We start from the raw sequence: 27,974 nt of genomic DNA on the forward strand, positions 1-27,974 counted from the left end.
ATCAAATTGATTTTATTGGGATCTGAACGATAAAGGAAAGGGAAATATATGTATTTCGTGCTGCTACTGTGTAACACTGCAAATGGGGAGGAGCTTATTTGTAGCTCATTAGACATAGATATATTCAAATAAGATTTTTTTTAAAGATTAAGTATTGAAAACAAATTAATATTATTTTCCTTAGTGATGGTGGATGTTAAATTAATCCTTAGCCTTGAAACCCTTAGCCTTAAACCTTGTAACCCTTCCTTTTCACCTGTAAGACGTTCACTGCGTTTTTCCTGCCCTTCTGTTGCCTAAAGATCAGTTCTCAGTCCTTTCTTAATTGCATGTTTACACACTGACTCTGCTGCTCTTGTAACCCCTAATGGACTGTACTGTGCTGACCACCAGCACTAGAGCAGTTTCTCATTCCCCTTTATGCTATATGCAGCTATATTCCATTTTTTATTGTCTGCTCCTAATTTCGGTAGCCAAATCTCTTATTTAACCATCTCCAAACTTCCCTATGCAATATATCATAATAATGCCACACCAGTAGCCATAGATCCATTCAAAATAATCATTTTTCTCTCAAGAGCTTTCAAATACTTGCATTACAGCCACATTTTTAAAAAATTACACAAAGGAATAAAGGGGGATTGTTCCCTGAAATCACACAAAGTTCAAAATGGCACCAAAAATTTGCCCCAAATCATGGTAACTAGATCAACAAGGAATACATTCTGGTCTCTGTTTTGCCAAGAATTTACTTTTCATGTATTTCGTTTATAAATGTTTGCAGGAATCACAGTGCAAAGTAAGGAAGCAGACATTAACCCAAGTATTCTAGAGTAAATGTGCAGCTTGTAGACACACAGACTATTGTATTTATTTACTTCATTTATAGTCTACCTTTCCCATTGGGTTACAGAATTAGAAAACAATGCAATAAGAAGTATTATATATCCAATATATAATGTTTTTTTTTAATGCCTAATTTTTATCACATGCATTAAAAGCTACAGCCCGGTCTTGCTGGTCTTATGATCCCAACAAAGAGGTCACAGAAGACTGGGAATTGATCCATTTTCTATTTGATCACATGAAAAATTTCCAACAATAGAAGGGAGCAAAATTTGCTAATTCCCTCTTCCACTGCATACCTCGAACTCCTCATGCTGTCCCTGGGGGGTTCCCTGTTCCCCCAGAAATAGCATGGGGGGCACTTTTTGCTGATATAAGATGGATTGGTGAGGAGGTGGCAGAGCCAAGATTACATATTGAATTTGGATGTAATGGCACTGGATATATTATTATTTAAAACAATATATCATTGTTTAAAAAGCAAATACATAAAGAGAAGTAAATTTATTTCCTTTTGTTGCATTTCTTGTTTGTTTGTTTGTTTGTTTGTTTGTTTATATACCACCCTCCCCAAGGGCTCAGGGCAGTTTACAGGAAACAGGAAAAGATATAGATAACATATGGTAATAACATTATAACAATAATAACAGTAATAACATTATAACAATAATAACCTAACATGATCATAACAATAACATTAAAAAATAGAAATTGCAAGAGCCTCAGCTCAACTCTTACTGGGACCCAGTAGGTGAATTTGAGGAAATAAGGCAGGTATAAATATTTTAAATAAAAACATTTAGATAAATGCACTGTTCTATTTGCAACCAAGTTGAAATTGACCTTTAACAAACCTGATTTTGCTTCTCTTTCAGTGTAATATTAAGCAGAGTTAGAACCTTCAATGAATTTAGAAAGGTATAACTCTGCTCAGGTTGGCACTGTTAAGTAACTTTGAAAGGAACCAAAATTGTGTACAGTTACCAGCAGCTTTGCTCTTGCAAATTTATCTCATTTCTCAATAACACTGTTTAGGGAAAATTGCATAAAGGAATAATAACCTTTCGAGTATTCAAAAGTGCTCCTGAATAGAAGGCATCTGATCAGATATGAATCACCTAGATTTCCTTTGATTCCATTCACAGAAATTGCTAGACATTCACTCACTCTGAATTGCCTTATGATGTTATGTATGATGTCATGCCTAGTTAGAACAGGTTGCCAAGCACCTTCTCAAGTACTGGACTACTAGAGTGTTCAGACGGAGAACCGTTTTTGTGGGCTGTTGAACTCCTAAACCAAAAGCTCTTGGCAAGACCCGAACTGGAGGCAGTCTCTGGTAGTAGATTCATTTGCCATTCTTTTTTATTCTCTCATTCTTTCGCTCCTGCAGTTCATTCAGTTTCTTCTATATATGTGCATGTTAAATCCATACATTGTGTTGGTCATTTTAATCTGCTGAAATTTGTAATAAATAGAAAGACAAGATGTGTTACTGTGTATGCAGTGCAATCCCAAAGAATTACACCCTTCTAAGTCCATTCACGTTGATTGGTCCCGAAGAGGATAATGCTGTTGAAAGTGGCACTGTGTGTTTCATTGAGTTTATCTATCTGTCTATCATATCTTTAAAGTTACTCTTGAAACAGGTAACAAAGATTAAAAGCCAATCGTTTATAAAGAAAACATAACCGTTTTTAATAACAATAAAATATCAGTCTGAATTGGCAAAAGATTATCAATAAAATATCAATAAAGCAAGTAGGTGATCTCTTTCCCAACTTTCTTAGATCTGTCTTAATTAAAGCCAGCAATAAAATCTCAGAATGACCACCAAAAAAGAAATCAGTGTCAGAAAGACCATGCCCAATTCCACACAGAGGCGTAAAACTCGTGCCACCCCCTGCTCACAAACGTGTGGTTGGAAGCTGCGCGTTTGCAAAATTCCTGACGGGAGACCCCTCCTTTCGTTCCTGCCGACTCATCATTGCTTTTTGCCTCCCGACAAGGCAGAAAGTGAGAATAACCTGAACTTCTCCCTCCTGCTCCCCCATTTGTCAATTTCTGCAAGGCACCAATCTCTGCACAATGGTTGTTTTGGAGGTTCAAATGTCCACCCCCCCCCCCCCCGAGCCCCAAAATTAATTTTTAATTTTTTTTAAAGTGCACTTCTGCATTGCTATAGGGAAATGCCACAACAAAATAGCAATTAAAAAAAACTTACACTTGTTTGTTGCTGTGGGATCATGCCACAACAATAACCCATTCCTTCCTTAGATCTCTTTTTGGGATTCTTGGTGTAATGGTCTCTCTTTATGTTCGGGTGGATTTGTGATAGGCTGGTCATGGTAACTGTACCTCAATGATTGAGTGATTTTTCACAGTAAAGTTTTAAAACAAAGAGCTTGGACATTAACCTGATATGGAGTGGGCTACTTCATCACTTCCCCCCCCCCCATTTTCCCATTCATACCCCACCACCAAAAAACACAAACAGGCTGCCCAATCCCAAAATCACAGTGCACAATGAGTAGAACATTTTGTTTTTACATAGGGTACATAGCTTTGTGGTCCTGCAACAAAGCGACCGCACCATTTTTTAAAAAAGTTTGATCCAGAAAAGAAGAGGGGAGGATGGGTGCGAGGTCAGGCAGAATGCTACCGAGACGTTTGCGCATTTCTCCCTTCACACAGGCTTTTCCCCGCTTGCTCCCCAATTGGAAGCCAACAAAAAGTGGCAAAGCATGATTTTGCAACTTTCCTCATTGCAGAGCAAATCTGGAGAAAACTTGTGTCAGCCACTTGAGGGCTCTGGGTTGCTGACAACATCATGCAGAAGCAGCAATAAGAGACTGTCCTGGGGGCAAATTCCTCGTGCGGTTTGGTGTAGTGGTTAGGAGTGCGGACTTCTAATATGGCATGGCAGGTTCAATTCTGCGCTCCCCCACATGCAACCAGCTGGGTGACCTTGGGCTCGCCATGGCACTGATAAAACTGTTCTGACCGGGCAGTGATATCAGTGCTCTCTCAGCCTCACCACCTGACAGGGTGTCTGTTGTGGGGAGAGGAATGGGAAGGCGACTGTAAGCCACTTTGAGCCTCCGTCGGGTAGGGAAAAGCGGCATATAAGAACCAACTCTTCTTCTTCTTCTTCCATGAAATTTTCAGCATAAGGGCAGTGTGAAAAGCAGCTCACTCCCCCCACCCCACCCCCCGGCAGTAACTAAAATGAAAATGTTTTGTGCCTCTGCCTAAAACTCAACCAGCTTGGTGTTAACTTCTTTGGGATGGGAATTCTACAGCTGCAGAGCTACAATATAGAAGGCCCTGCCTGTGGGCTTCACTCACATCATTTGAGAGGAATGGGGCAGAAACCTCTGAATCCAATCTTCAGAGGGCATTCATTCATTTGCCTCCAGCTACATAAGGCTCTATAGGTTATAAGCAGAATTTTGGACTGTGCCCAGAAGCAGACTGGCAACTGCTGCAGGTATTTCAAGACTACCAAGATGTGCTCTCTGTAACTCATCCCAGCAAGCACATTTCCAGCTACACTGTGTGCCAATCAACATCCTTCAAGGGCAGCCCTATAGGGAGTGAATTTCATTAATCTAACCTGCCTACACACAGACTAATTTCCAAGTCAATCTAGTTTTCTATTCCAGTGGAATTGTCAATGTGTTAATCTGTTCAAGTAATACAGCGAAGGACTTTGTGGAACACATTTCTTCAGAAGATGGTAGACTCTCCATCACTGGAGGTCTTTATGCAGTGACTGGATAGCCATCTGCCAGCGGTGCTCTAGTTGTGTGTCTCTTCAGTGGGATGGAGGCTGAGCTATATGGCTTCCAAAGCTTCTTCCAACTCTTATGTCTCTCATTCATCTTAAAGATTAAGGTCCAAATTTAATTTTTGAGCTCAGTGACTGGAATTCTGCATTATTTGAAACATATTATTTGAACTTAAAAAGCTGTGGGGGAGAGCAATCTGAAACCGTAGTGCCAGGGAATGGAAGGTTGAACTGTCCCCCTACAGCATTTTCCTGCCCAAAATTGCCACCCCACATCTAGGCTACTGTTGTTGTTGTTAGATGCGAACTCGTGTTCGACCCATCGCGACCTATGGACAATGATCCTCCAGGCCTTCCTGTCCGGCTACTGTAAGGATCTATAAGAGGGGGAAGAGATAGTAAAGCTGTGCCTATCTTAGAAAGACCCTTTTATTCATTTTATTTATTTTTGGGATTTATATCTTTGCAAACCAAAACCACTTCTCCAACCCAGAAAGTCATCTTTAACCAATGAAAACTTACACCATTAAAAATTCATCTTTAAAGTGCCATGCTTTATTATAATTTGCTATGCCACTTGCTACATGTTCCACTTTTTATCCATTAATACTTTTTAACCAATCCCGTAGGTTTATTTAACTACCTTAAAAAATGGGGACATTCTTCGTATTTAAATGGCAGCAGCAAATTGTCAGGAAAAAGATTTCATCTTCTAGAATGCAAATCTAATTTAGCCCACCGAATGCCTTCTGGCTGACAAGTGTCCTTTGTGATTACTTCCCCATTCTCGTTCTCATTCTCTTTCCTTTTCTGTCACCAATGCTAAGGGGGTATCCCTATTCGGGGGACAGTCCAGTGGCTGCTCCAGCCACCCGTAGAATGTTGGGGTCTCAGTGGTCCCCGAGGTGTCGCTATGGAAACCAACTGCCATGCCTGCAGCTCCTGCTTCGTAGAGCTTAAGGGGAGGGTGAAGATGTCAAGCTAAATGATACCTTTCAGGAGCAATGAAAACTTTTGCCGCACTTCACATTCCCATCACCGCCGCCTCCGCAATTGTAATTCGCAGCCATGTTTTGTCTCTTGCACATTCTTCACTCCAGTCTACTTGCCTCTCCCGGTCAAGGAAAGCAAATCAAGTTTCAAGGCAAGTGGGGTGTATGTGTGTTTTTAAAAGAACCCTCAATTATAACTTGGTACAGAAGGGGTTATGCAAATATATATATGTACATGCAAGTAATAGGTTTGCCATCCTTCAGGCAGTGTCTGGAGATCTCCCAGAATTCCAACTGATCTCCAGGCTCCAAATACCAGTTCCCCTGGAGAAAATGGCTGCCTTGGAAGTTGGACAATGAAGCCATACCCCACCCTGAGGTTCCTCCCCTATCTAAAACCTGCCCTCCCCATGCTCCATCCCCCAAATCTCCAGGAATTTCCCAACCCAGAGCAGGCAACACTAGCAAATGGACATGTCACGAGCATGCCTAAACATAGCTTGAATCACCTTCATTGATTGCCATTCATGATTATTCCTAGTATAAGTGCTAATTTTGATTAGCCATATTTATATGGATTGTATGTGCCATCACATCACTTCAGATTTATGACACCCCTCTGAATCAGTGATCTCCAAGGCATCCTATTGTTAATAATCTTACTCAGGTCTTGCCAACTGACGGCCATAGCTTCCTTTACTGAATTAATTCCTCTCATGCTAGGTCTTCCTCTTTTCTTACTGCCTTCACTGCTCCTAGCATTTCTATTGGTTATTTCCTTCAGTCTCCTCATGGGCATGTAGTTATGTGCATGGGTGCTGGACACAGTCCTAGAAAGGTCATCCTACCTGGAACTCACACAATGATTATTAATGATAATGATTCCATTAATGGTTATTAACAATAATGTTGTTCTTCTGTGCATTTTTTAAAAGTGAGGTAATTTATCCTTCCTCATTGTACCTCCAAACACTCTAGTCCTCCTCTTCCCTTTCCTGCTGCCGTTGTATAGTAAGTGCCATGTACCACAATATTAGATATAGCGCTCTAATTAGGGATGTCTGAACATGTCCTTTTTGGTTTCTGTGCCTTTTTATTTTTGGATGTCATTTATGGACGTTTCTTATTTCTTTTATTGCACGTGTGCACAATTTTTGTGCCAGTTCAGACTATTTATCTGTAATTGATGTAAGCACAAGTGCCAATTTGAAAAAAATAATGGCAAAAGGTATGCAATACAATTCATACAGACCAACCAAAATGACATGAAAGAGTTGCCAGCTCTTGGTAGATTTGAAGAGAAGCTAAGGGAGAAGAGGGACAATAGAATCACCTGTGACCATGCACGATTGGCTAGATCAAATGTGATTGATTTAAATCAATTGGATCTTGCAGATGGGAATCCTAGCAGCTCATTGACTGGTTCTGCCTGAATCCTGCCTCATACCTCAAGCTCGGTCCTCGGTAGATCCACATACACAACACTGGTCATGTGATATTAGGGCAAACCCACCAATTAGCAATTCCAATATAAATGAAGGCATCTAAATTGAAAGATCTATTACTTGATTCAGGTCGTTGTCTGTGTTGGTCTAAAGCAGCAGAGCAAAGTTTGAGTCCAGTGATACCTTTAAGACCAACAAAGTTTTATTCAAGGTGTAAGCTTTTATGTGTATGCACACTTGGGAGGAAATGTTTTCAGACTGTTCACCCACAGATTTGACATAAGGTCCAAAGGCCCCCACATAACCTCAGCTTGTAGGTTGGTTATTATAGACAGCATGAAGGTTGGAGATACTTGCTTCTATGAAGGTCAGTCCCATTGCCTGATTACAGTCTAGAGCAGGAGTAGTCAACCTGTGGTCCTCCAGATGTTTGTGGACTACAATTCCCATGAGCCCCTGCAGGGGCCCTACAAAACCTGCCTTTGGAAAGACTAGGTTTGGTTTGGGATGAGGTTGTTCTCTTTCCTGGATGCCTAATTTGTTTTTTTGTTCGTTCGTTCGTTCATTCATTCATTCAATTTCTAGTCTGCCTTCCTTCTTGGACTCAAGACATCTTACATAATTGAACCCTATAAAATCCCATAAAACCCCCAATCCTAAACCCAAGAACCCAGATGGCAGAAAAAAACCCTCCAGTCCTCCCCACCGTTGTCCACAAAGGTTTTGTCTGATGACATAGCGTAGCCTGAGGGGGAGGGAGTCAGTGATCTTAAAGGACCTGGCCTCAACCAAAGACCTGGCAGAAGAGCTCTGTTTAACAGGCCCTGTGAAACATTGGTAGCTCTGTTAGGGCCCTCAGATTTTATTGTATTGACCAGTCCCAGGATATGAAATTGGAGTATGCGTTATCTCTGGTTTTACCCATCTAATCATTATTTTTTTAAAGAAAACTAAAGATGAGAAGGAGAAACTAAGTGAAGATGTGAAGGAGATACAGAAATGAAAAAAGAACTTGCATATTACAATCACATATATCAAAAAAGTTATCCAGTCATCTTGAGAGATTATAAATACCTCCTTCCTCTGAAATGAGAGGCCTTCTTCCAGATCATGACAGGAAAGTACATTTTCTAGAATTCTTGAAAACAAATATAATAGAAAACAGTTCTTGGTCATTCCTTTGGGAAATGCTAAACACATATTTAAGAGGATTTATCATCTCTCACGCTGTGTGCTAGGGGAAAAATCAGGCAAGAACAATTTGTCACCTTAGAAACCAAATGTAAACTCTCCTCCAATTCTAAGAAATCCCCAACATCTGTCTGTCAGTTTCGATGCTCCAGTCAAGACAAGCTGTCAGACTAAGAAACTGCATTCTTATGAAGAAGTTGTTGTATCAAACAGACATACTGTGAGACAAGGAAAAAGGCTGGTAAACTTTTGCCACTAGATGTAAAAACTGCTGTAGATATGCTATGCAATCCCTGTTACTGCTGATAGTGAAAACAGTGTTTCACATAGACAGAAGAATAAAGTATTACATAAATGACAGATAACCAGAAGAATTCTCTTACTAAAGTGCTCACACTGCAGGGATCAACTATAAAACATGAAGCAAAGTTAATTGGGGGAGGGGGGCTCAAAATGAAGTTCTTCCATGCCCCCCCCAATCAGTTCTATGCGATCTCAGCCTGTCCCTAGGCATTCATGTGGCCGTGGGCACCTACCTTGAGCCCCCTCAATCCCATGCCCCCTATCCCTGCCATTATGTTGCTTCACTGTTATTGCCGTGAGGTCTCTCAACCCTCTTCCTATGAGATGTTGCCTTTGTGGAGGAATATTCAACTTCAAGAGAAAATTGGTGGCAAAGCGATCTTGGGGAAGGGACAGGAAAATAAATAAGCCAGCCGACTGACACAGATGCCAATTTTAAAACATTAATCCAATTGCAAGAATCTATCCTCCCTTTGGGAACATTCTCTGGCAGTACATCCAAATTCAACATTGCCTTGAATCCCATTTTGGCCCTGATATACTCGGTACATCGGAACCGCTGTTCTATGCATTCATTCATTGACATTCTGCTTTTCTCCGCAAATGCCCTGGTTAACAACCACCACATGGGGCCTGGGGACCTGGAATAACAGCTGATCTCCAGACAATGGAGCTCCCCAGGGGATAATGGCTCCTTTGGATGGTGGCCTATATGACCCTACACCCACTGAGGTCTCTCTCCTCCCTAGGCCCCACCCTCTTCAGGCTCCAACAACACATCTCCAGGAATTTCCTAACTTGGAGTTGGCAGCCCTTTCAAATGAAGATCCAAAGGGGCTAAAACCAAAAATGCAACTATACAAAAACAATTGAACAGCGGGAGGGCGGGGGAGTCTGTTTTTGGCTCTTGTCTGTGGGTGTCTCTCTCTTTTGCCATGAGAGCTTCCTTCTGGCTTCAGGCTGCAGCTCTCCATCTAAGGGCAAAAGGCCCAAATCCCTGCAGCTGGAGACAAAGTGAAGCACTCAGGCTGGATCTTACAAGCTGGCACTAGGGTTGCCATTGCCAACATTCAGGTGGTGGCTGGCAGTCTCCTGGAATTACATTTGGTCTCCAGGTGACAGACATCAGTTCGCCTGGAGAAAATGGTCATTTTTTTTGGAAAAAGGACGCTGTGGCATTATAGCCCATTGAAATCCCTCCCCAAACTCTGCCCTCCTCAGGCTCCACCCCCTCTCAAATCTCCAGGTGTTTTTCAATCTGGAACTGGCAATCCTAGCTAATAGCCATCCTCCTACAACTGCCCTTTCTTGCTGAAGATGCTCCTCTCTGGCCATACCCGGGCCTTAAGCTAGGGTTACCAGGTTCAGCCCCACCCCCTACCGGTAACCCTACATTAAGGGAAGGGGAGGGTTGCCAGATCCAAGTTGGGAAACTCTTGGCGATTTTAAGGTGGAGCTGGTTGGTAGAGTCTGAATGTGCAGAGAGAGCAAAGCACCAGATTGCCTAAAGAATTTTTTAAATCATTATTGTGAAGAAAAACAATTATGTATAGTAAAAGACTGAACTATCTAGCCCACTTTGTCTGTAGTCATTCTTAGTTTCAAGAAGAGGGAAGGGTGCTCATACGAACAGGAAGCCTCTTGTTGAGCCTATCAGGACACTGGAGAAGATAATTTGAAAACCATCAGGAAGTTCCTATTCTGTTTATGTTAAATATATGCGTCCTCCAGTGCCTTTCGCAGAATACCCTTTATTTTCTGCTCAGTTATGCCCACTGCAGAGCTTGCATATCCCAACAGAGCCTGGGGAGGATAGGGGCCTCAGTGAGGTACAAAGCCTTAGGACACCCTCCAAAACATCCATTTTATCCAGGGAAACTGATCTCTGTGCTCTGCGGATAATTCTGGGAAATCCCCAGGTCCCGCCTGGAGGCTAGCATCCCTATCGTAAGCACCTGCCCAGGAGAAAGACAAACACTCAGCCGGGGCTAACTGGTACAAGCTGGCTGCCATCCCCTTTGTGCCAACAGCAACACAGAAGTTATCTAAGGCAAATTCAGGAAGTACAGAAGCCAGGATCGAGTAGCATTCCAGCCAAAACAACAATCCTCAGTCGTCACAGGAATTCAGGGGGAGAAATGCCTCAGTCGATCTTCAGCTAAGATTAAGTCAGCCCTGAGATATTGCTTAGACCACACTGCCTTTAAGTGTGGGATCACTGACAATGAATGATGCTGGCCATGTAATTCACCACAGACTAATCTGGTACATCTGTGCCCTTGAATTACAACATTCTGGCAGGAAGCAGGAAGTCAGAGAGGCCTTGGTCTGCCAGTCCTCACCAATTTCACCTTCAGCTAGACAGGGTCCAAGCATGACTTTTATGGGCCTGGTACAAATTTGCAACAAGGGCCTCCTTCACCAAGTCCAAAGCATACATATAACCTCATGAATTATAAAACAAAACTTCATCTTTGGTTTCTGTCTATATGTGAGATGTCCTCAACAGAACATATCAAGGTCATGGGCTTGCAGACTAGGCCAGACCAGTCTACCCTAGACTACTAGGCACTGGTGAAAGTTTAATGAGTATTCCTGCAGGGTGGGCCTCCCAAAAGGCATTAGAGAATGGATTTCTAGAACTGCTTCGGTGGCAAAAGACTGGATCCCACCACTCCACTCAGCGGCATGAAGTCTTTTTCAGGGCAAGGATGGAGCCATCTTACTCTGGAAAGAAACTGAGTCCATCCACCAAAGCAGTAGTTTTCTACAGGAGAACTGTCATCTGGAGATCAGTCATAATAGCTAAATACTAGCTAAATAACTTGGGAACAGATCTTTTTAAAGTTGCTGGTGTAAGAGCATCTCAGTGTGGTCCTAAATGAAGGTACAGCTTTGACTGAGACCATGGAAGTCAATGGACCTAGAAGGGTATAACAACTACCCTACTGCCTTAAACTGTGATCCAGTCCTTTCCCCTCCCTGACAGATCTTTTTCTTTCCTCCTTCACCACTTTCTCTTAATGTTTCCAGTAGATTAGGAAGGGAAATATGTATGAACCAGAGGAGGAGGAGTTGAAATAGTTCAGACTGGTTCATTTTAGTTTTAATTCTTGTTCTGCTATTTAAAATGCTGTCAGTTTTAATAACAACAACAATAAAAATAATATTCAGGGCAGAACAATATATTTAAAACTATAAAATGATACTATAAAACCATTTAAATCCAGAATAGATTCCTCAAAACAAGCTCCAAACAACTTCCTTATTATAGCAAGAGCATTTATATGTTAGATTCTGGTGTAAATTTGGCTGTTGTTTTGAACAGGGAGGCCAGGATTTCGACATCCTTTTTAGAAGTCAATAACGTTGACAAATAGAAAACAAATGAAAAGTGTGTCATTTTGGTCCAATTATGTCCTGTCTTTGAAAATGCTGATTAATACCTCATGAGCTACGATTACTATGTTTGGTGGTAAGTTGTAACCAGAAAGCTGCTTTTTACTCACCAATCTTGAAATATTCCTAGGTGTTCTAGTTCTAGGCTGGAACAAAAATTGGATTTTGGAGCATGTGAATCTACATCTCAAGTGTTCATAAACTTTGGCTTTTAATTTCTTTATCCTGATAGCCTATCAAATCCTAGATGCTGAGAGATAAAAACCCACCTCCTTCCATATGAAAAAAATGAATGTCCAGAAGAAGGATTGGGGTTTGTGTATGTGTGTTGCATTACTATTAGTCCAGTGGGGAGTGTAATGTCTACAGGGACCCATCCTGCCCCTGGACATCCACATATATAGCTGAACATCTAGCAAGCCCAATTTATTATGTATTTATGTTTATGTTGATATAAATTACTAATCTGCCTTTCCCACTGACCACAATGGCTCAAGGAAACATGCAGAGACCCATGCACGTGTAGGCTTTGCACAACTGAATGCATGCATAGTTGCATGTGTGTAGCCAGAGGTGTGCCCAGTGGGTATGATCACACGTCCTTTGACTCATGTGTTACATGCACCTGGTGGTAGAATACCAGACTCTGCAGTGTATAGCAGGAAAATAATGCTGATGATGTTGATGATGATAAATATGAAGACCAGAAACCACTGCAGGGTATAATCATAGAATCATAGAATCATAGAGTTGGAAGGGGCCATACAGGCCATCTAGTCCAACCCCCTGCTCAACGCAGGATCAGCCCTAAGCATCCTAAAGCATCCAAGAAAAGTGTGTATCCAACCTTTGCTTGAAGACTGCCAGTGCCCTAGAATAATGCCCTAGAATGCCTAAACAGCCGTTTTCTCCAGGGGAACTGATTTTGGTCATTTGGAGATAACTGATCAGAAGCCACCTGGCAGATGGCAACCCTAGACATTGTAGATTTAACAAGATTACTTGGTACTGAGTGCAAATCCAGTTTTGGGATGCCCTAGTGGTTTCTGGGATAATGAAGCAAAAATTGTGTCCCTCCTCCTGAAAATGTAGACACCAGAAGATAATGAGAAACTACCCAATATTGTTTGAAACACACAAGTTCCTGTAAGATCCGGGTTGTTAAAATCCTGCAAATTTGGGGGACGATGAAGATGTGGGGGAGTAAGGCTAGGGATGAAGAAGACCTCAGCAGAGCATGAGGCCATACAGTCTGCTTTCCAAAGCTGCCATTTTCTCCTGTGGAAGTGATCCCTATCATCTGGATGATTCTGGGAGATCTCTAGGCCCCATCTGGAGATTGGAAACTACCTATACATTAAGGCCGACAGCGGCACGAAAATTAAGCTGCCACATAAAACAAGCCAGAGGATAATTTAATGGTGATTGTTTTATAGTAATTTAACTATAACATTTTAGTTTAATTATAACAACCATAATTTTGATATTTCTAATTTTACAGGAACTACAGTTATATAATTGCTATCCACATTTCACCAGCTCCTTTTGCATTCTTTAATTACTCACTCCCAGATGGCGTGAAGCTCCCCCCGCCTTCCTTTCAAGACTCTTCTCCTTTCTCTCTTTTCATGACATGATGGACCTGTGGGGGCAGCAAACCTATGCATTTTATTATTTCGAATGATGATGATTATAGTTTATGCACGCAGAACCTGGATGATGATGAGGCCAATTTTATTTGTCACAAGATGCACATAATTAGGACAAAAATGCGTGGTCTTAACTGGAGCAAATTTGCTCCCCACACTTTTGAAAAGCTACTCTCTGATTGCAACTGCTGCCAGCCTCCAGGTAGGACCCAAACATCTCCCAAAATTACAACTGCTCCCCAAACAACAGAGATCAATTCCCCTGGATGGAAGCCCAGCTTTGGAGAGCAGAGGAATTGGCATCATCCCCCACTGAGCTCCACCCTCAAATCTTCACCAATTTTACAAGTCAGAGTTGGCATCCCTACATGAGGTAGGCAGTGGCATTTAGGCCATAGTTTGGGATGTCAGTCCCCAGGTTAGATCTGGGGATCCCCTGGAATTATATCTCATCTCCAGGCTAAAGAGATCAATTCCCCTGGACAAATGGCTGCTTGGGAGGGTGGACTCTATGACATACTCCACTGAGGTCCCTCCTTGCCCCAAATCCTGCCCATTCCCAGATCCATCCACAAAGTCTCCAGGTTCTTACCAACCCAGAGCTGGCAAGGCTGGCCACAGTGAGAGTCCTCTACATGACACCTGCTGGAACCAGTGCATCCTGTCCCACTTGTCTATTAGGCTAGATGAAAAGATAACAAGAAACAGCATGAGTTCTGGGATTTAATTCACAAGCCAAGCGACCCTTTGTGTGACTGATACCTTCTTGTTATCTCTAGAGAATGGACAGGAGATCAAAACCTGACCTGGACTATATAAGCAAAGAGCAAGAATCCTGTAGTGGAAGCGAGAAGACCTCCGACAGGTAAGAGTAATGTTTTGAATTGTTGAGATGAGGGAGACACAATCCCCACTCTACCATGAAAGCTTGCTGGCTGACCTTGGGCCAGTCAGTCTCTCAGTCTAGCCTACTTCACAGGGTTGTTACTGTGAGGATACAATGGAAGAAGGGACAATGATGTTGTGAGGTGCTTGGGGTCCCCATGCAGAGAAAAGCATGGTATAAATGTTGCAAATAGATGGAAAACTAGAATTTAGGTAGGAACCTGCCTGCTGGTACAAGCAAAGTGTTGCCCTTTGTTGCTGCAGGAGGATGCATAAGCCATAGCCTCAGTTCCTTTGTTCCTCCAACTGTGCAGTCTGCCAGCCCATGCCTTGGCAAACTAGAGGGAGGGACCCCCTTTGGTAGAATGGGAGGAAGAAAATTTTCAACCTTGCTGGCAGCAGGTACGAATGCCTATCACTCAAGTGCATTTCTACACCATTACTCATAGAATCATAGCATCATAGAGTTGGAAGAGACCTCCTGGGTCATCTAGTCCAGGGGTAGTCAACCTGTGGTCCTCCAGATGCGCATGGACTACAATTCCCATGAGCCCCTGCCAGCAAATGCTGGCAGAGGCTCATGGGAATTGTAGTCCATGGACATCTGGAGGACCACAGGTTGACTACCCCTGATCTAGTCCAACCCACTGCACAATGCAGGACGCTCACAACCCTATCACTCATCCACTGTGCCTGCCACCCCCTTGAAACTTCAATGCTTACTCCCTTAAGCACTTTATGCAGTATTTATATTTATGTCCTCACCAGTAATTGCTAGTAATTTCTTAATAAATGTGTTGTTACTTTTGTGGTCGTGTTGTCATAACGTCATTCCATAGAGAACCAACTGGAGCAGGTCTATCTAAAAACATTTTGCCACCAAAAGAATGACTCGGGGTGGGTTGGGGGGTAGGTTAGGCTGAGAGAGTCTGACTAACCCACTGGACTTCATACAGGGTTGGCATTTCCACCCAGATTTCCCAAATACTATTCTAGCACTTTAACCACTGTACTAGTTGGCATGCACATAGTGCCAGGTGGCAGAATATTATGGGCAAGATAAAACAAGGACCTTGGCTTATCTAGAACCAGAAAGCTCTTCACAAATCCACAGGGCCTGTAAGACAGCACTCTTCTGCCAGGGCTATGGTTGAATCCAGGGGCAGGCTAACATCACAAGGGCCTCCTGCCTCTCCTTTCCGTGTGTTCCTGGCTGACAGCCAATCCTGCAGGCCAGACTGAAGATGGCTGGGGACAGTGGGCTGGGGGATAGGGGCTTGTGTGTTAGTTTTAATTGTTAGGTCATTTTACATTTGTCTATGAATGTTTGAATCTATGTTGTAGAAAAAGAGGAAGAGTTGGTTCTCATAGGCCGCTTTTCTGTACCCGAAGGAATCTCCAAGCAGTTTACAATCACTTTTGCTTTCCTCTCCTCTTAACAGACACCCTGTGAGGTGGGTGAGGCTGAGAGAGCCCTGATATTCCTGCTCAGTCAGAACAGTTTATCAGTGCTGTGGCGAGGCCAAGGTCACCCAGCTGGCTGCATGTGGAGGAGGAGTGCAGAATCAAACCTGGCTTGCCAGATTAGAAGTCCACACTCCTAACCACTACACCAAGCAGATTAATTGCCATGAGCCCGATTGTGGAGAGAGGCAGTCTATAAAGCAGGGGTGGCCAAAGTGGCTCTCCAGATGTCCATGGATTACAGTTCCCATGAGACCTTGCTAGCACATCATCAAATCATAATAAAATAAATAAATTTCATTGAGAGGACGCAGCCAATGGCACAGATTGTTTGGATTATTCTGCTTAGTGGGAATTCCTCTGATTGGAGAAAGTTCCTGTCATGTTCCTTATTCTGTGTCTCATCCTCCCCTTGCTGTTCCAGCCCCTGCTACCTCCCCCCCCCCACTGTCTGGGAAACAAAACCAGACACCAAGGAGCCAGAATGTCAAATCAGAAGGCTTCCAGTCTCTCCCAAACATTACCCAGAATTGAGCTTGGTTTTAGAGCATCTGTTGTATTTCTGACTAGGATGTCAATTTGGATTTTACAGCTATTACTCAAATTCCGACTGCATTTTGCAGAGCTTCAATAAACACTCCCCACCCTTCCAGTTTTTCTTTCCTCAGACATGAATGCTACAAATGCTGTCCATTTTGAATTAAAACTGGAAAGTCACCAATGTGTATAGAAACCATCTCCCAGAATGATGACAATGCCCAGATTCCACCTGCAAGATATACATATATATACACACACATATGTATATACACACACATCTATATATTTGAATCTTGAAACCACATCTGCTTATGGAACAGCAACAGACCCTTGTAAATCATCTCATGCTTCCATCCTTTTCCAGGGATGCCCCAAATCTCATCCATCTTCCTGTCAGTTATAAAAACCAGTCATTTCCATTTTGATCCCGTCCCTTCTCCAAGCAACTCCAGGTGGTATATATAGGTTTCATAGAATAGAATCATAGAATCATAGAATCATAGAGTTGGAAGGGGCCATACAGGCCATCTAGTCCAACCCCCTGCTCAACGCAGGATTAGCCCTAAGCATCCTAAAGCATCCAAGAAAAGTGTGTATCCAACCTTTGCTTGAAGACTGCCAGTGAGGGGGAGCTCACCACCTCCTTAGGCAGCCTATTCCACTGCTGAACTACTCTGACTGTGAAAAACATTTTCCTGATATCTAGCCTATATCGTTGTACTTGAAGTTTAAACCCATTACTGCGTGTCCTCTCCTCTGCAGCCAACAGAAACAGCATCCTGCCCTCCTCCAAGTGACAACCTTTCAAATACTTAAAGAGGGCTATCATGTCCCCTCTCAACCTCCTTTCTCCAGGCTGAACATTTCCAAGTCCCTCAACCTATCTTCATAGGGCTTGGTCCCTTGGCCCCAGATCATCTTCGTCGCTCTCCTCTGTACCCTTTCAATTTTATCTACGTCCTTCTTGAAGTGAGGCCTCCAGAACTGCACACAGTACTCCAAGTGTGGTCTGACCAGTGCCGTATACAATGGGACTATGACATCTTGTAATTTTGATGTGATGCCTCTGTTGATACAGCCCAAAATGGCATTTGCCTTTTTTACCGCTGCATCACACTGCCTGCTCATGTTTAGTTTACAATCCACAAGTACTCCAAGGTCTCGTTCACACACAGTGTTACCTAGAAGCGTATCCCCCATCCAGTAGGCATGCTTTTCATTTTTCTGACCCAGATGCAGAACTTTACACTTATCTTTATTAAATTGCATCCTGTTCTCATTTGCCCATTTTTCCATTGTGTTCAGATCTCGTTGAACTCTGTCTCCCTCTTCCGGAGTATTTGCCAGTCTTCCCAATTTGGTGTCATCTGCAAACTTGATGAGTAGTCCCTCCACCCCCTCATCTAGATCATTAATAAATATGTTAAAAAGTACCGGGCCAAGCACCGAGCCCTGAGGTACCCCGCTACTCACCTCTCTCCAGTCTGATGAAACACCATTGACAACAACTCTTTGAGTGCGGTTCTCTAACCAATTCCCTATCCACCTGACTATCTGAAAATCCAGATTGCAGTCCTTCAATTTATCCATCAGAACATCATGGGGAACCTTGTCAAAAGCTTTACTAAAATCCAAGTAAATGACATCAACCGAATTTCCCCAATCCAGCAAACCTGTTACTTGGTCAAAAAAGGAAACCAGGTTGGTCTGGCAGGACCTGTTGGAGACAAATCCATGCTGACTTCCTTGGATCACCAAATTATCCTCCAGATGTTTGCAGATCGCTCCCTTTAATATCTGCTCCATTATCTTCCCCACAACAGAGATCAGACTCACTGGTCTGTAGTTTCCCGGGTCATCCTTCCTCCCTTTTTTGAAGATCGGAATAACATTTGCTCTCTTCCAGTCCTCCGGGACATCTCCAGTCCTTAAAGAGGTTCCGAAGATGATGGACAAGGCCTGTGCAAGTTCTCTGGAAAGTTCTTTGAGTACTCTCGGGTGCATTTCATCCGGACCAGGGGATTTGAACTCATCCAGTGCAGCTAAATGCCTCTCGACAACCTCTCTATCCATGTTAACCTGCCACCCAGACACTGTCCTTTGGCTATGGCCATCTCTAGATGTGCCTAAACACTTTGACCTGTGGGAAAAAACAGATGTAAAATAGGCACTAAGCCTTTCTGCTTTCTCTGCATCTTCCGTTAGAGTTTGTCCATCCGCACCCAACAGTGGGCCTATTGCCTCCTTTACTTTACGTTTGCTCCTCACATAACTGAAAAATCTTTTCTTGTTACAATGAGCTTCCCTGGCCAATCTTAGCTCACTCTCAGCTTTGGCCTTTCTGATGATTGATCTACAGTGCCTAGTAACCTGTAGGTACTCTTCTTTAGAGCTCTGTCTTTCTCTCCATTTCCTGAACATTTTCCTTTTCTTTCTTAGTTCCTCTTGAAGTTCTCTGTTCATCCAAATAGGCTTCTTAGAGCTCCTGCAGTGTTTTCGTCTTTCTGGGATAGTCATTGATTGAGCATGCAATAGCTCCTTTGTTTCTCTTTGGGGCATTTTAGCCTTGGATTAGGCTGAGAGAGGGAGAGAGACAATTACTGACCCTGGATCACCCAGTGAACTTCAAGGCCTAGAGAGGGGTTGGAAGTCAGGTCAGCGATTTTGTATCACCTTATAGGTGTCCCAATGTCTTTTGGTTTAATTACTATTCTGTATTTTTCACTGGGTCCCACCCTTCTGTTTCCGTAATTGCTTTAGCATGGAGGCAAGCAGACCTGTTCCTTTCTACTACCCTTATTTTAACAACTGGAATTATTTTTTTCCTAGTGAAAAAGTGTCAAAAATGGAAAACATGGTAAGTAATAATGTTTGTATTGTTGTTTCTATAGCAATCTTAGGTTAAAGTCCCACCAAGTTGTCTTCTATTGAGTTTACCCCATTGGTCCATTTCACTCAACTGTTCTCCTGCAGCAATCTCTCTCCAGACCAAAACAAAACATCGTATGACAGCAGATTCCTTTCTCGGTTCTGCAGCTTAGCCATGGCCCCTGAACTTTTGTCCTCTTGGAGACCCAAAATACGTATTATGGGGAAAATAATGCTCCCAAGGGCATTTCCGATTGGGAAAACCGTGCAGGTGGGAGGCAGGAGCTGTTCCCCCTCCCATGCTGCCTTTCTGATCAGAACGGGGTCTCTGCAGCACTCCTAAACAGAACTGCTATCAGAAATGCACCAATGTCATTTATAGGGTTGCTGTTTACCAGTTGCATGCCACCCAGGGATGCCAGTTTCCAAGGGGGGGATTCGGAAGGAAAAAGAGCTGTGTAGTAGTGGCTCTTAAGATGAAATATTAATGCCTCCCAAAGTGTGAAAAAATATTATATAAAGTATAATTAAGCAAGCAATAAATGTGTAAATTTACATATCTGTATACCAAAGTTCAACAGGTGTGGTACAAAGAATTAGTGAAAACAGAAGTCATACAGGTATAGTACGTTAGTTCAAACTGAAGTCCAAAAGTTTAACAGTGTAGTGCAAAAGTTCAACAGAATTGCAGCTCTTCTCTAGACTACAGAGATCAGTTCCCATAGAGAAAATGGCTGCTTTGGAGGGTGGACTCTATGGCAGGGGTAGTCAGCCTGTAGTCCTCCAGATGTTCATGGACTACAATTCCCATGAGCCCCTGCCAGCATTTGCTGGCAGGGGCTCATGGGAATTGTAGTCCATGAACATCTGGAGGACCACAGGTTGACTACCCCTGCTCTATGGCATTCTACTCCACTGAGGCCCCTGTCCTCCCCAGGCTCCACCCCCAAACCTCCAAGAGTTTTCGAGCCTGGATCAGGCAACTCTACCCCCCCCCCACCTCCCATTGGTGGCCAGGAGGCATCCTTGCATCCCATTGTCAGCTGCTGTTAAATTTGGCAGCTGGATTTGGAGGGGGGAGCCAGACATCTACCATGTCATCATTTCTGTCCTAAAGTGACATTGCCATATTGTGGCAACGTGACATAGTGACACTGCTTCAGTCCAGAAGTTGGGCTGCAGAGTTATGAAATGCCATTTCTGCCCCTCTGTTCCCCCAGAGCCCCACCCTGCCAATAAGCTTCTTGCCAACTGGCAAGCCTAGCAGGAATGCTAGTCCCCACTGTGAGCTCATGTAATTTGTAACATGCAGCCTGGCACTCAGCAGCCCTGGTTGGTTCTATGAGTGGAGAGGTACACCTTAGCACTTTGTAAAAAATAGCCACTTACCAAGTCACCTGTGCCAATTCAGGTGATCAAGCCAGAAAGTTTAATAAAACAGAAGAGAAATCGATCTTTTCTGCTTTCAGGCAAGAAATGACTAACAGGGCTGCCAATTTCCAGGTGGAACCTGGGGAGCCCCTGGAATTACAGCATATCTCCAGACTACAAAGATCACTTGGCCTGGAGACAATTTTCAAGAGAGAGTAACTGAGTTCCCAAATTGGCAAGAACCTTAACAGCTGATGTAATAGTAGGTTCTGTATCACCTGCCTGTCTTATTGGCAGGGCTCAGACAAAGCCCAAAGAAGACAGAGACACAAGCCGAAATAAACTGGGAAGTATTCTGGGGTTCAGCAGACTACACTGTATTTTCTCCCTTGTCTTCCAGTTGAAGAAGGTGCTGTTAGAAAACCAACAGTTGAAAACAGCTGTAAGTTTGTACAGATTTCTTTTTAATGAACGTAACGGCTAACTTCTCATTCATTTCTGGAATGAAGCTTAAGGAACATACAGCTCAACTGTATACATACCTTTCCCTCTTTAAACACTTCCACACTCCTTCTCTCTCCCCGCCCCCTGCTCTCTCTCTTCTCCCCTGTGTAGAATTTTAAAGTGTAAGGTTGTTGGATAGGGTTGCCAACCTTCAGGTGGAACATGGAGATTTTCTGCTAGTCCTGCTGATTTCCATCCAACCAAGATCAGCTCCCCCTGGTGAAAATGGCTACTTTGGAGAGTGGATTCTATGGCAAAGGTTCCTCTCCTCCCCAAAACCCGCCCTCCCTAGGCTCCACCCCCAAAATCTTCAGGTGTTTTCCAACTCTGCACTGTGAACCCTATCCTTGCAGGAAGGACCTTTCGGTGTGTGGATTCATGCCATGCATATTGATGACACCTTATGAAAAACCATTATCACTTGAGACTTCTCTTTTCCTCCTAATGAATATATACCTCTCCTAGATAGTGAGCATAACCATTGATCCAGTCCTGCCTTCCCCTTCTCCGAGTCTTGTGTCATCTTTTCCAGCATTGGCTTTCTTGAGGTCCTTTTCTCTAGGCAAGACTGAGATCGAACTTGGATAGTTCTACAAGCACAATATGGGCCTTGTTGCTGAGCCTAGCAATCACACACACACACCTGGGAATAAAGCAGGATTTACTTCTGAATAAGCATCCATAGGCTTCCCCTGAATATGTGTTTCATGATACATACGGTGCTGAACCAGATCTGAGTGGAAGTGAGGTGAGCCAAAGATTGGTGAAGATGAGACAGGAAAGGGGGGAAGTGACTGTATAGAATGACAGTGTCTCCTCAGCCACACTGGTGCCCCTCTGTGTTGCCAAATGCTGAAAATGTCAGTCAGATGGCCCAAGTTCCCATCATGCTCTTGTGATCTCTTTCTTCCCCTCCTATGATTTTCAGCCTGCTCCCTCACTGCCAGGTGCAAGGACAGAGTAGGGCAGATGGCATCACATGGGCACCTAGACTTTTGCTCCCTGGTCCCACCACCGAGGTCCTGCAGTTATATCTGGGTCAGACCATCCTACTGAGGAGCTGGTGTTCCCTGAGCACAGGTATTCTCTTGCAGTAATCTTACAGGAACGCTCTTTGTGACATTGACCGTCTTTTGCAGGTACTCTTTCTGAAGCAGCAGCAGAGCAAAGGTAAGCATTTTTGTTCTTATTGCTCATCATCCCTTACTGACTACGTGGTTCTTTTCTAGACAAAGGAGGATTGGGAGTAACATAACCAATGAAGCTGGGAAGCACAGGAGCCCTCTGGTCCTTTACTTCCCAATCCTGATACCTTCCTTATAACCTTTGCCCCTTCAGCTCTACTTTGTTGGTCTTAAATGTGCCAATGGACTTAAACTTTGTTCTGCTTCAGACAAACATGGCTACATATCTGTATCTACCAACTTCAAACACCCTCCAGCCAGATTGGTATAATGGTTATGAGTAGCAGCCTCTAATCTGGAGAACCAGATTTGATTCTCCACTCCTCTGCATGCAGCCAGCTGTGTGACCTTGTGTCAGGCACAGTTCTCTCAGAGCTCTCTCAGCCCCACCTACCTCACAGGATGTCTGTGGTGGAGAGAGGAAGTGTAGGTGATCGCAAGCCACTTTGAGACTCATCTGGGTAGTAAAAAGTGGGGGACAAAAAACAACAGATTCTTCTTCCTGTTCTCTTTCTCTCCTAAATTTTAAAGTTTATTTCAAGCAAAGAGCAGCTCAACTAACAGAACTCACACTATAGACAACCTGTCCAAAACCAAAACTGCTAACTTGAAAATTCACAAATACATACTCACTTCCGTTTGCAAAAGCAGGTGCTTTTCTAACTTAACATATCCATTTGTCACATTTTGATACCACCCTGTCTCCAAGGAGCTCAATGTGGTATACAGTATTCTCTCTTCCTTTTATTCTGACAGCAACAACACCAAGCTTGTATAGTAGGTGAGGCTGACTAAGGACGACTGGCCCAGGGTTCCTCAGGGATTCCAAACTGGGTCTCCCAGGTCCTGGTAATAATTATGACAATGTGGAGTTATCCGAAGCTCTAGGAGTCCAGTTTTCTTTCACGTTTATGGTAAAGAGAGTTCAGAGGCACTTCAGAGTTAGAATCGTAGCACTGGAAGAGGCCATGAAGCCATCTAGTCCAAGTTGCAGGCAGCATGCAGGCAAACAGGTCAACTCTTGATTGATGGGACCATTTTCCTTTCCAGAAAAAGATTACCACGTAGATGACTGCAAGAGGTCAGTGACAATAGCGTACCGGCCATAATTAATGGATGGAAATAGCAGTACCTACTTATTTTATCTTTGGCTCAATGGATAGGGAATGAAATGTTAGACTTTTTCAATGTATATTTTTCCCACAAAGTAGCCATCAGTAAAATGTCAGAGAAAACTGCCTTCTTCTCTGATGTTTCCTTGCTCTGCCACTCATGATATCCAACTAGCTAATCTCACAGGAAGCCTCCCTCGGCCTAAGGAGGTGGTGTAATCCTTGCTATCATTGGCTGCATGGGCTCTGATGGCACAGAGGGGCAGCCAACCCTGATCTGGAACTCTGAACTACAAAACCCACAAGGATCCTATGTGGAATTAAATGCTTCTTGCAGCTGTAGTTCAGTTGTGTCAGTTTAGAGCAGTGGTCCTCAACCTTCCTAATGCCATGACCCTTTAATACAGTTCCTCATGTTGTGGTGACCCCCAGCCATAAAATTACGCAAGTGTTCTTTCACAAAAATTAAACTAAAACCAACCAATGGAGTGAAGATCCATTGTTCATGATTGTATATAAATTGTTTTTTCCCCCTCTGGGGTTTCTCAGTTCAGTTCTGCCTCTTGTCCCACCATGCCGATCTCGCTCTTTTCAACCTCTCCAGACAGTCAAATGCTCTATCTCGATCTACCCCGCAAGGCTGTTGTGTGGATGGTGCCCCCCGGCCAAGCTGCTTGCCCTGCCGCGACCCCTGTGAAAGGGTTGTTCGACCCCCTAAGGGGTCCCGATCCCCAGGTTGAGAACTACTGGTTTAGAGGCTTTTACTAGACAGACAAATACTAATTTCAGTAATAATAATAATAATAATAATAATAATAATAATAATAATAATAATAATAATAATAATAATAATAATATTTCAGTATACTTAGTTCCTGCTTTGTATTAAACATTGTGGTTAATTTTGAGATAAAATTGTTCCAAAACTGTAATGTATGGAACAGTGTGCACTTGTTTCTGGTTGTTTCTGTTATTGATGTCCTGAAAAGACCAGGCTAGCCCCATCTCACTAGATCTCGGAAGCTAAGTAGGGTCAGTCCTGGTCAGAGTTTGGAAGTGAGACCACCAAGGGATACCAGAATTGTGACATGGAGTTGGGCAGTGACGAACCTGCTTTGAATATCTCTTGCCTAGAAAACGACACAGGCTTTCCTAAGTTAGTGACTTGACAGCAAAAAGCAACTTCAAGAACAAACATTCTTCTGAATGGAAAAGTTGCTAGCAGGAAAGTTGCTGACAGGAAAAACTTCAGCATTCCTCCTGCCGCTGCTGCTTGTCCATTAAAAATCACCCCTGTCTTGAGCCTTTTCTCCTGCAAAAACACATTTCTCCAAAGTGCCATAGCTCAAACCCTAAATTAAAACTGGCTTGCCCTGACATCTTTTTGTGACCAGTCACTCTTGGACTAAATGATCCCAGAGGTAGAAGAGACATTAAAGAATGAATTTGTTGGCCTCCAAGTTAATCTCACAGCTGGTGTTAGCTGCTCGGGTTCTTTGGGAATGATGGCTATTTCATATCGTCTCTTGTGCCTAGGTCTAAAGAGAAACTTCTGACTGAAATTGGGTCTCTCTTGACTGAAATAGCCTTCCTGAAGGAAGTTAGGGAGCAGCTGGTGAGTGGTCTGAACCTTGGTAGAACCCATGTTTGTGATTTTCTTCCCCAGATTCTGCTGAGTAATAGAGCTTGCCAACCTCATGGTGGGACCTGGAGATCTCCTGTAATTATAGCTGATCACCAGACATGGAGATCACTTCTGGAGAAAATGGCTGCTTTGGAGGTTGGACTCCATGGCATTCTATCCTGCAGAGGTTTCTCCCCTCCCTAAATGCTACCCTCGCCAGTCTCCACTCCCAAAGTCTTCAGGTATTTTCCCACCCAGAGCTGCCAACCTTGTAGCCAATAGAATTATTGAGTTCCACACAAAGCATACCTTATGCCCTTTGAAGTTATTTTGACAGAGGGATTGCCATGTATTTGCGCTTGCTGCCCTCCAAAGATATGATTTCCTGTCTGGCTAAAATAAGTCCATTTGCATTTATGTATATAGTAGGGACACCTCAATTAATACATTATCATATTATGTACATTTGGGGAGAGATCCATCTCCCCATTCATTTTTCTGCCACCATTAACTTCCAGCTAATCCTGGCCTCCCTGTCCAACCCTTCAAGGGTTTAGCCCTGTCCAGATGTTTGAAGGAGTAGAATGTAGAAGGTGGAAGAGATCACAGGAGCAGGCTTCTCCCCCAGCTGTTTCATTGGAACAGAAGCCTGAAGCCAGTGCAGATGGGAACATCCAGTCTTTTTGCACAGTTGGGAAACTTGAAAATGCACGATTCCCAATTGTGTGTAGACAGTCTAATGTATGTACATGTCTTCGCATGTAGATTCTATGTACAGTATATCCCAGTCATTTTGGGGGGTGGGAGTGAACTTGGCTCTTGTAACCACCTGAGTCTTCTGCAACATGTATTCATTCTGCCCCCTAAGGGTTTATGTGCCATAGCTGGCACCTTCCACAGTGGTTTCTGGAAGGCACTGGTTATCACAGAGCGAATCCAGAAGAAGAGTCACATGTAGTAAAAATGCAAGGATATGATTAAGGTGTGTTGGGAAATTCCTGGAGAACTGGGGAGGGTGGAACCTGGGGAGGGAGGATTTGGAGAGGGTAGGGACATCAGCAAGGTACATCACACAGTCTGCTTTCCCAAGCACCCATTTTCTCCAAAGGAGCTGATCTGCACAATCTGGAGATCAGTTGTAATTCTGGAAGATCTCCAGGCCCCACCAGGAGGTTGGCAACTCTTAATATGATACCGAGAATGACTGACAGCTGAACCAATAAAGTTCACATCACTTTCTTGATTTTTGCGACCTCACTACTAGGACGACAGATGAATTCTTTTAATTTTTTAGCTCTGTTAAAAAAAGGTACACGGGGGAATTAGGAAGCAAAACCTGAGTCCTTACAAAACGCCCTCGGTGTCCAGCCTCATCGGAGAAGGGGCATTCCTCCTTCTCTCACACTCTCTTCTAAGATGGGGCCTGCCTGAAATACATGCATTCAGCGTCTACAAACCCAGCACTTTATTCATATGATGAGGGTGATATAATTGACTGATTAATCAGTGAGCCCATTGTATCGTTAGTCAGCTAATGACCTTTCAGGGCCATTGCCTTAGTCTAAGTTTTCCAGTGTATGTTAAGATACTGCTTCCCTCAGTCAGGTGTGGGTGTTTTGCAATTTGTCTAATACATACTGCACGGACTGTCACACCCCAGACCTAGAAAACAGACAGAGACCAACAAGAAGTTGTGAAAAAATGTACTTGTGTAGCCTCCTAAGGAATTAGAGTTTCCAAAATGCCAGACAATTGCCAGGATGTCGCCAATGTGATGACATCACTTCCAGTACACAATGGGAAGCGATTTTGCCACATTACCGCTGATGTAGCCTGGACCTCCCTCTTGCTCCTGGTATGTCACCTTGCTAGGCAGCTGGTCAGTGATGGTGCTTGGGGATGGAGGATACTTGGTGTCCAGTGGGGGCTGGGAAATATCTTGAGACTTTGGGGATGGAGCTGAGAGTGGACAGAATTTGGGGCAGGGAGGAACACTGGAGTATAATGCTATGTAGTCCACCCTCCAATTGAGTCATTTTCTCCAGGAGAACTGATCTGTGTTGCCTGGAGATGAGCTATAATTCCAGGGGACCCCCAGGTGGCTCAAACTGGAAGGGTAGGTTACAGTGCCCAAGGCATTAATTCTCTAAACCAGCACCTTCTTGCTTCTTTTCAGAGGTACAAGGATCCTGAATCTAGGAAAGAAACTACTAAGGCCCTTACCGAAACCATCCAGGCCAAGCTGGAGGTGGCCCATGCTAAGATAGAGGCTGCTGAGGCCAAGAAGGAGACCTTAGAGGCCCAGAAGAGGGCAGAGGAGGCCAAGGAAACAGCAGAAGCAGCTCAGGCCCGAGAGGACAACCTGCTGTCCTATGTCTCGAAAATCGCTACCCTGGCCTACCAGCAGGCTGCTGAGGCTGAGTACGACAGCTCCCAGGCCCGGAAAGCCATGGCAGTAGCGGAAGCCATGCAAGGGGCTGCCTTTGCCGACAACAAAGTCCGGCGCAGCCATAAGCATCATCCGGACAAGCACCATCGAGGTCATCGGAATCACGGGGAGTGCCGGTGTCACCACAGTCACCACAGCCACCACAGCCACCGGAGCCACTACGAGACCCAGAGCGATCTGCCCAATTCAGAACCGGAGACCCTGAGCAGCCACCGATGAGAAGGAGGGAAGGATAGCTGGATATGAGATAAAGGTGGCCTGATAGATGATGTCATGTGGGAGGGGGGTATTGTGCAGAATTAAAATTTATGTCTGGACTGCAGACTCCCAAGTCTCTTCTGACTGCAGTCATCTTGTT

General features: G+C 43.8%; 1 protein-coding gene across 2 annotated transcripts; it reads left to right on the forward strand.

Annotated features, from left to right (window-relative positions):
* The first annotated feature begins 2,075 nt into the window (after window positions 1-2,075).
* LOC143834413 (uncharacterized) lies at window positions 2,076-27,933 on the forward strand. Of its 2 annotated transcripts, none has more exons than XM_077331257.1 (8): window positions 2,076-2,185; window positions 14,395-14,480; window positions 19,334-19,361; window positions 21,144-21,185; window positions 22,387-22,417; window positions 23,482-23,512; window positions 25,080-25,158; window positions 27,344-27,933. In XM_077331257.1, exons 2-8 carry the CDS (start codon window positions 14,398-14,400, stop codon window positions 27,833-27,835), a joined length of 786 nt encoding a protein of 261 aa, XP_077187372.1. In that variant the 5' UTR covers window positions 2,076-2,185; window positions 14,395-14,397; the 3' UTR covers window positions 27,836-27,933. The 2 variants fall into 2 exon arrangements, with proteins under 2 accessions (XP_077187372.1, XP_077187363.1); XM_077331248.1 differs by lacking the exon at window positions 2,076-2,185 and adding an exon at window positions 5,551-5,780.
* The last annotated feature ends 41 nt before the right edge of the window (window positions 27,934-27,974 follow it).

This window comes from Paroedura picta, chromosome 1, assembly GCF_049243985.1.
Source record: "Paroedura picta isolate Pp20150507F chromosome 1, Ppicta_v3.0, whole genome shotgun sequence".
Taxonomy (NCBI): Eukaryota; Metazoa; Chordata; class Lepidosauria; order Squamata; family Gekkonidae; genus Paroedura; species Paroedura picta.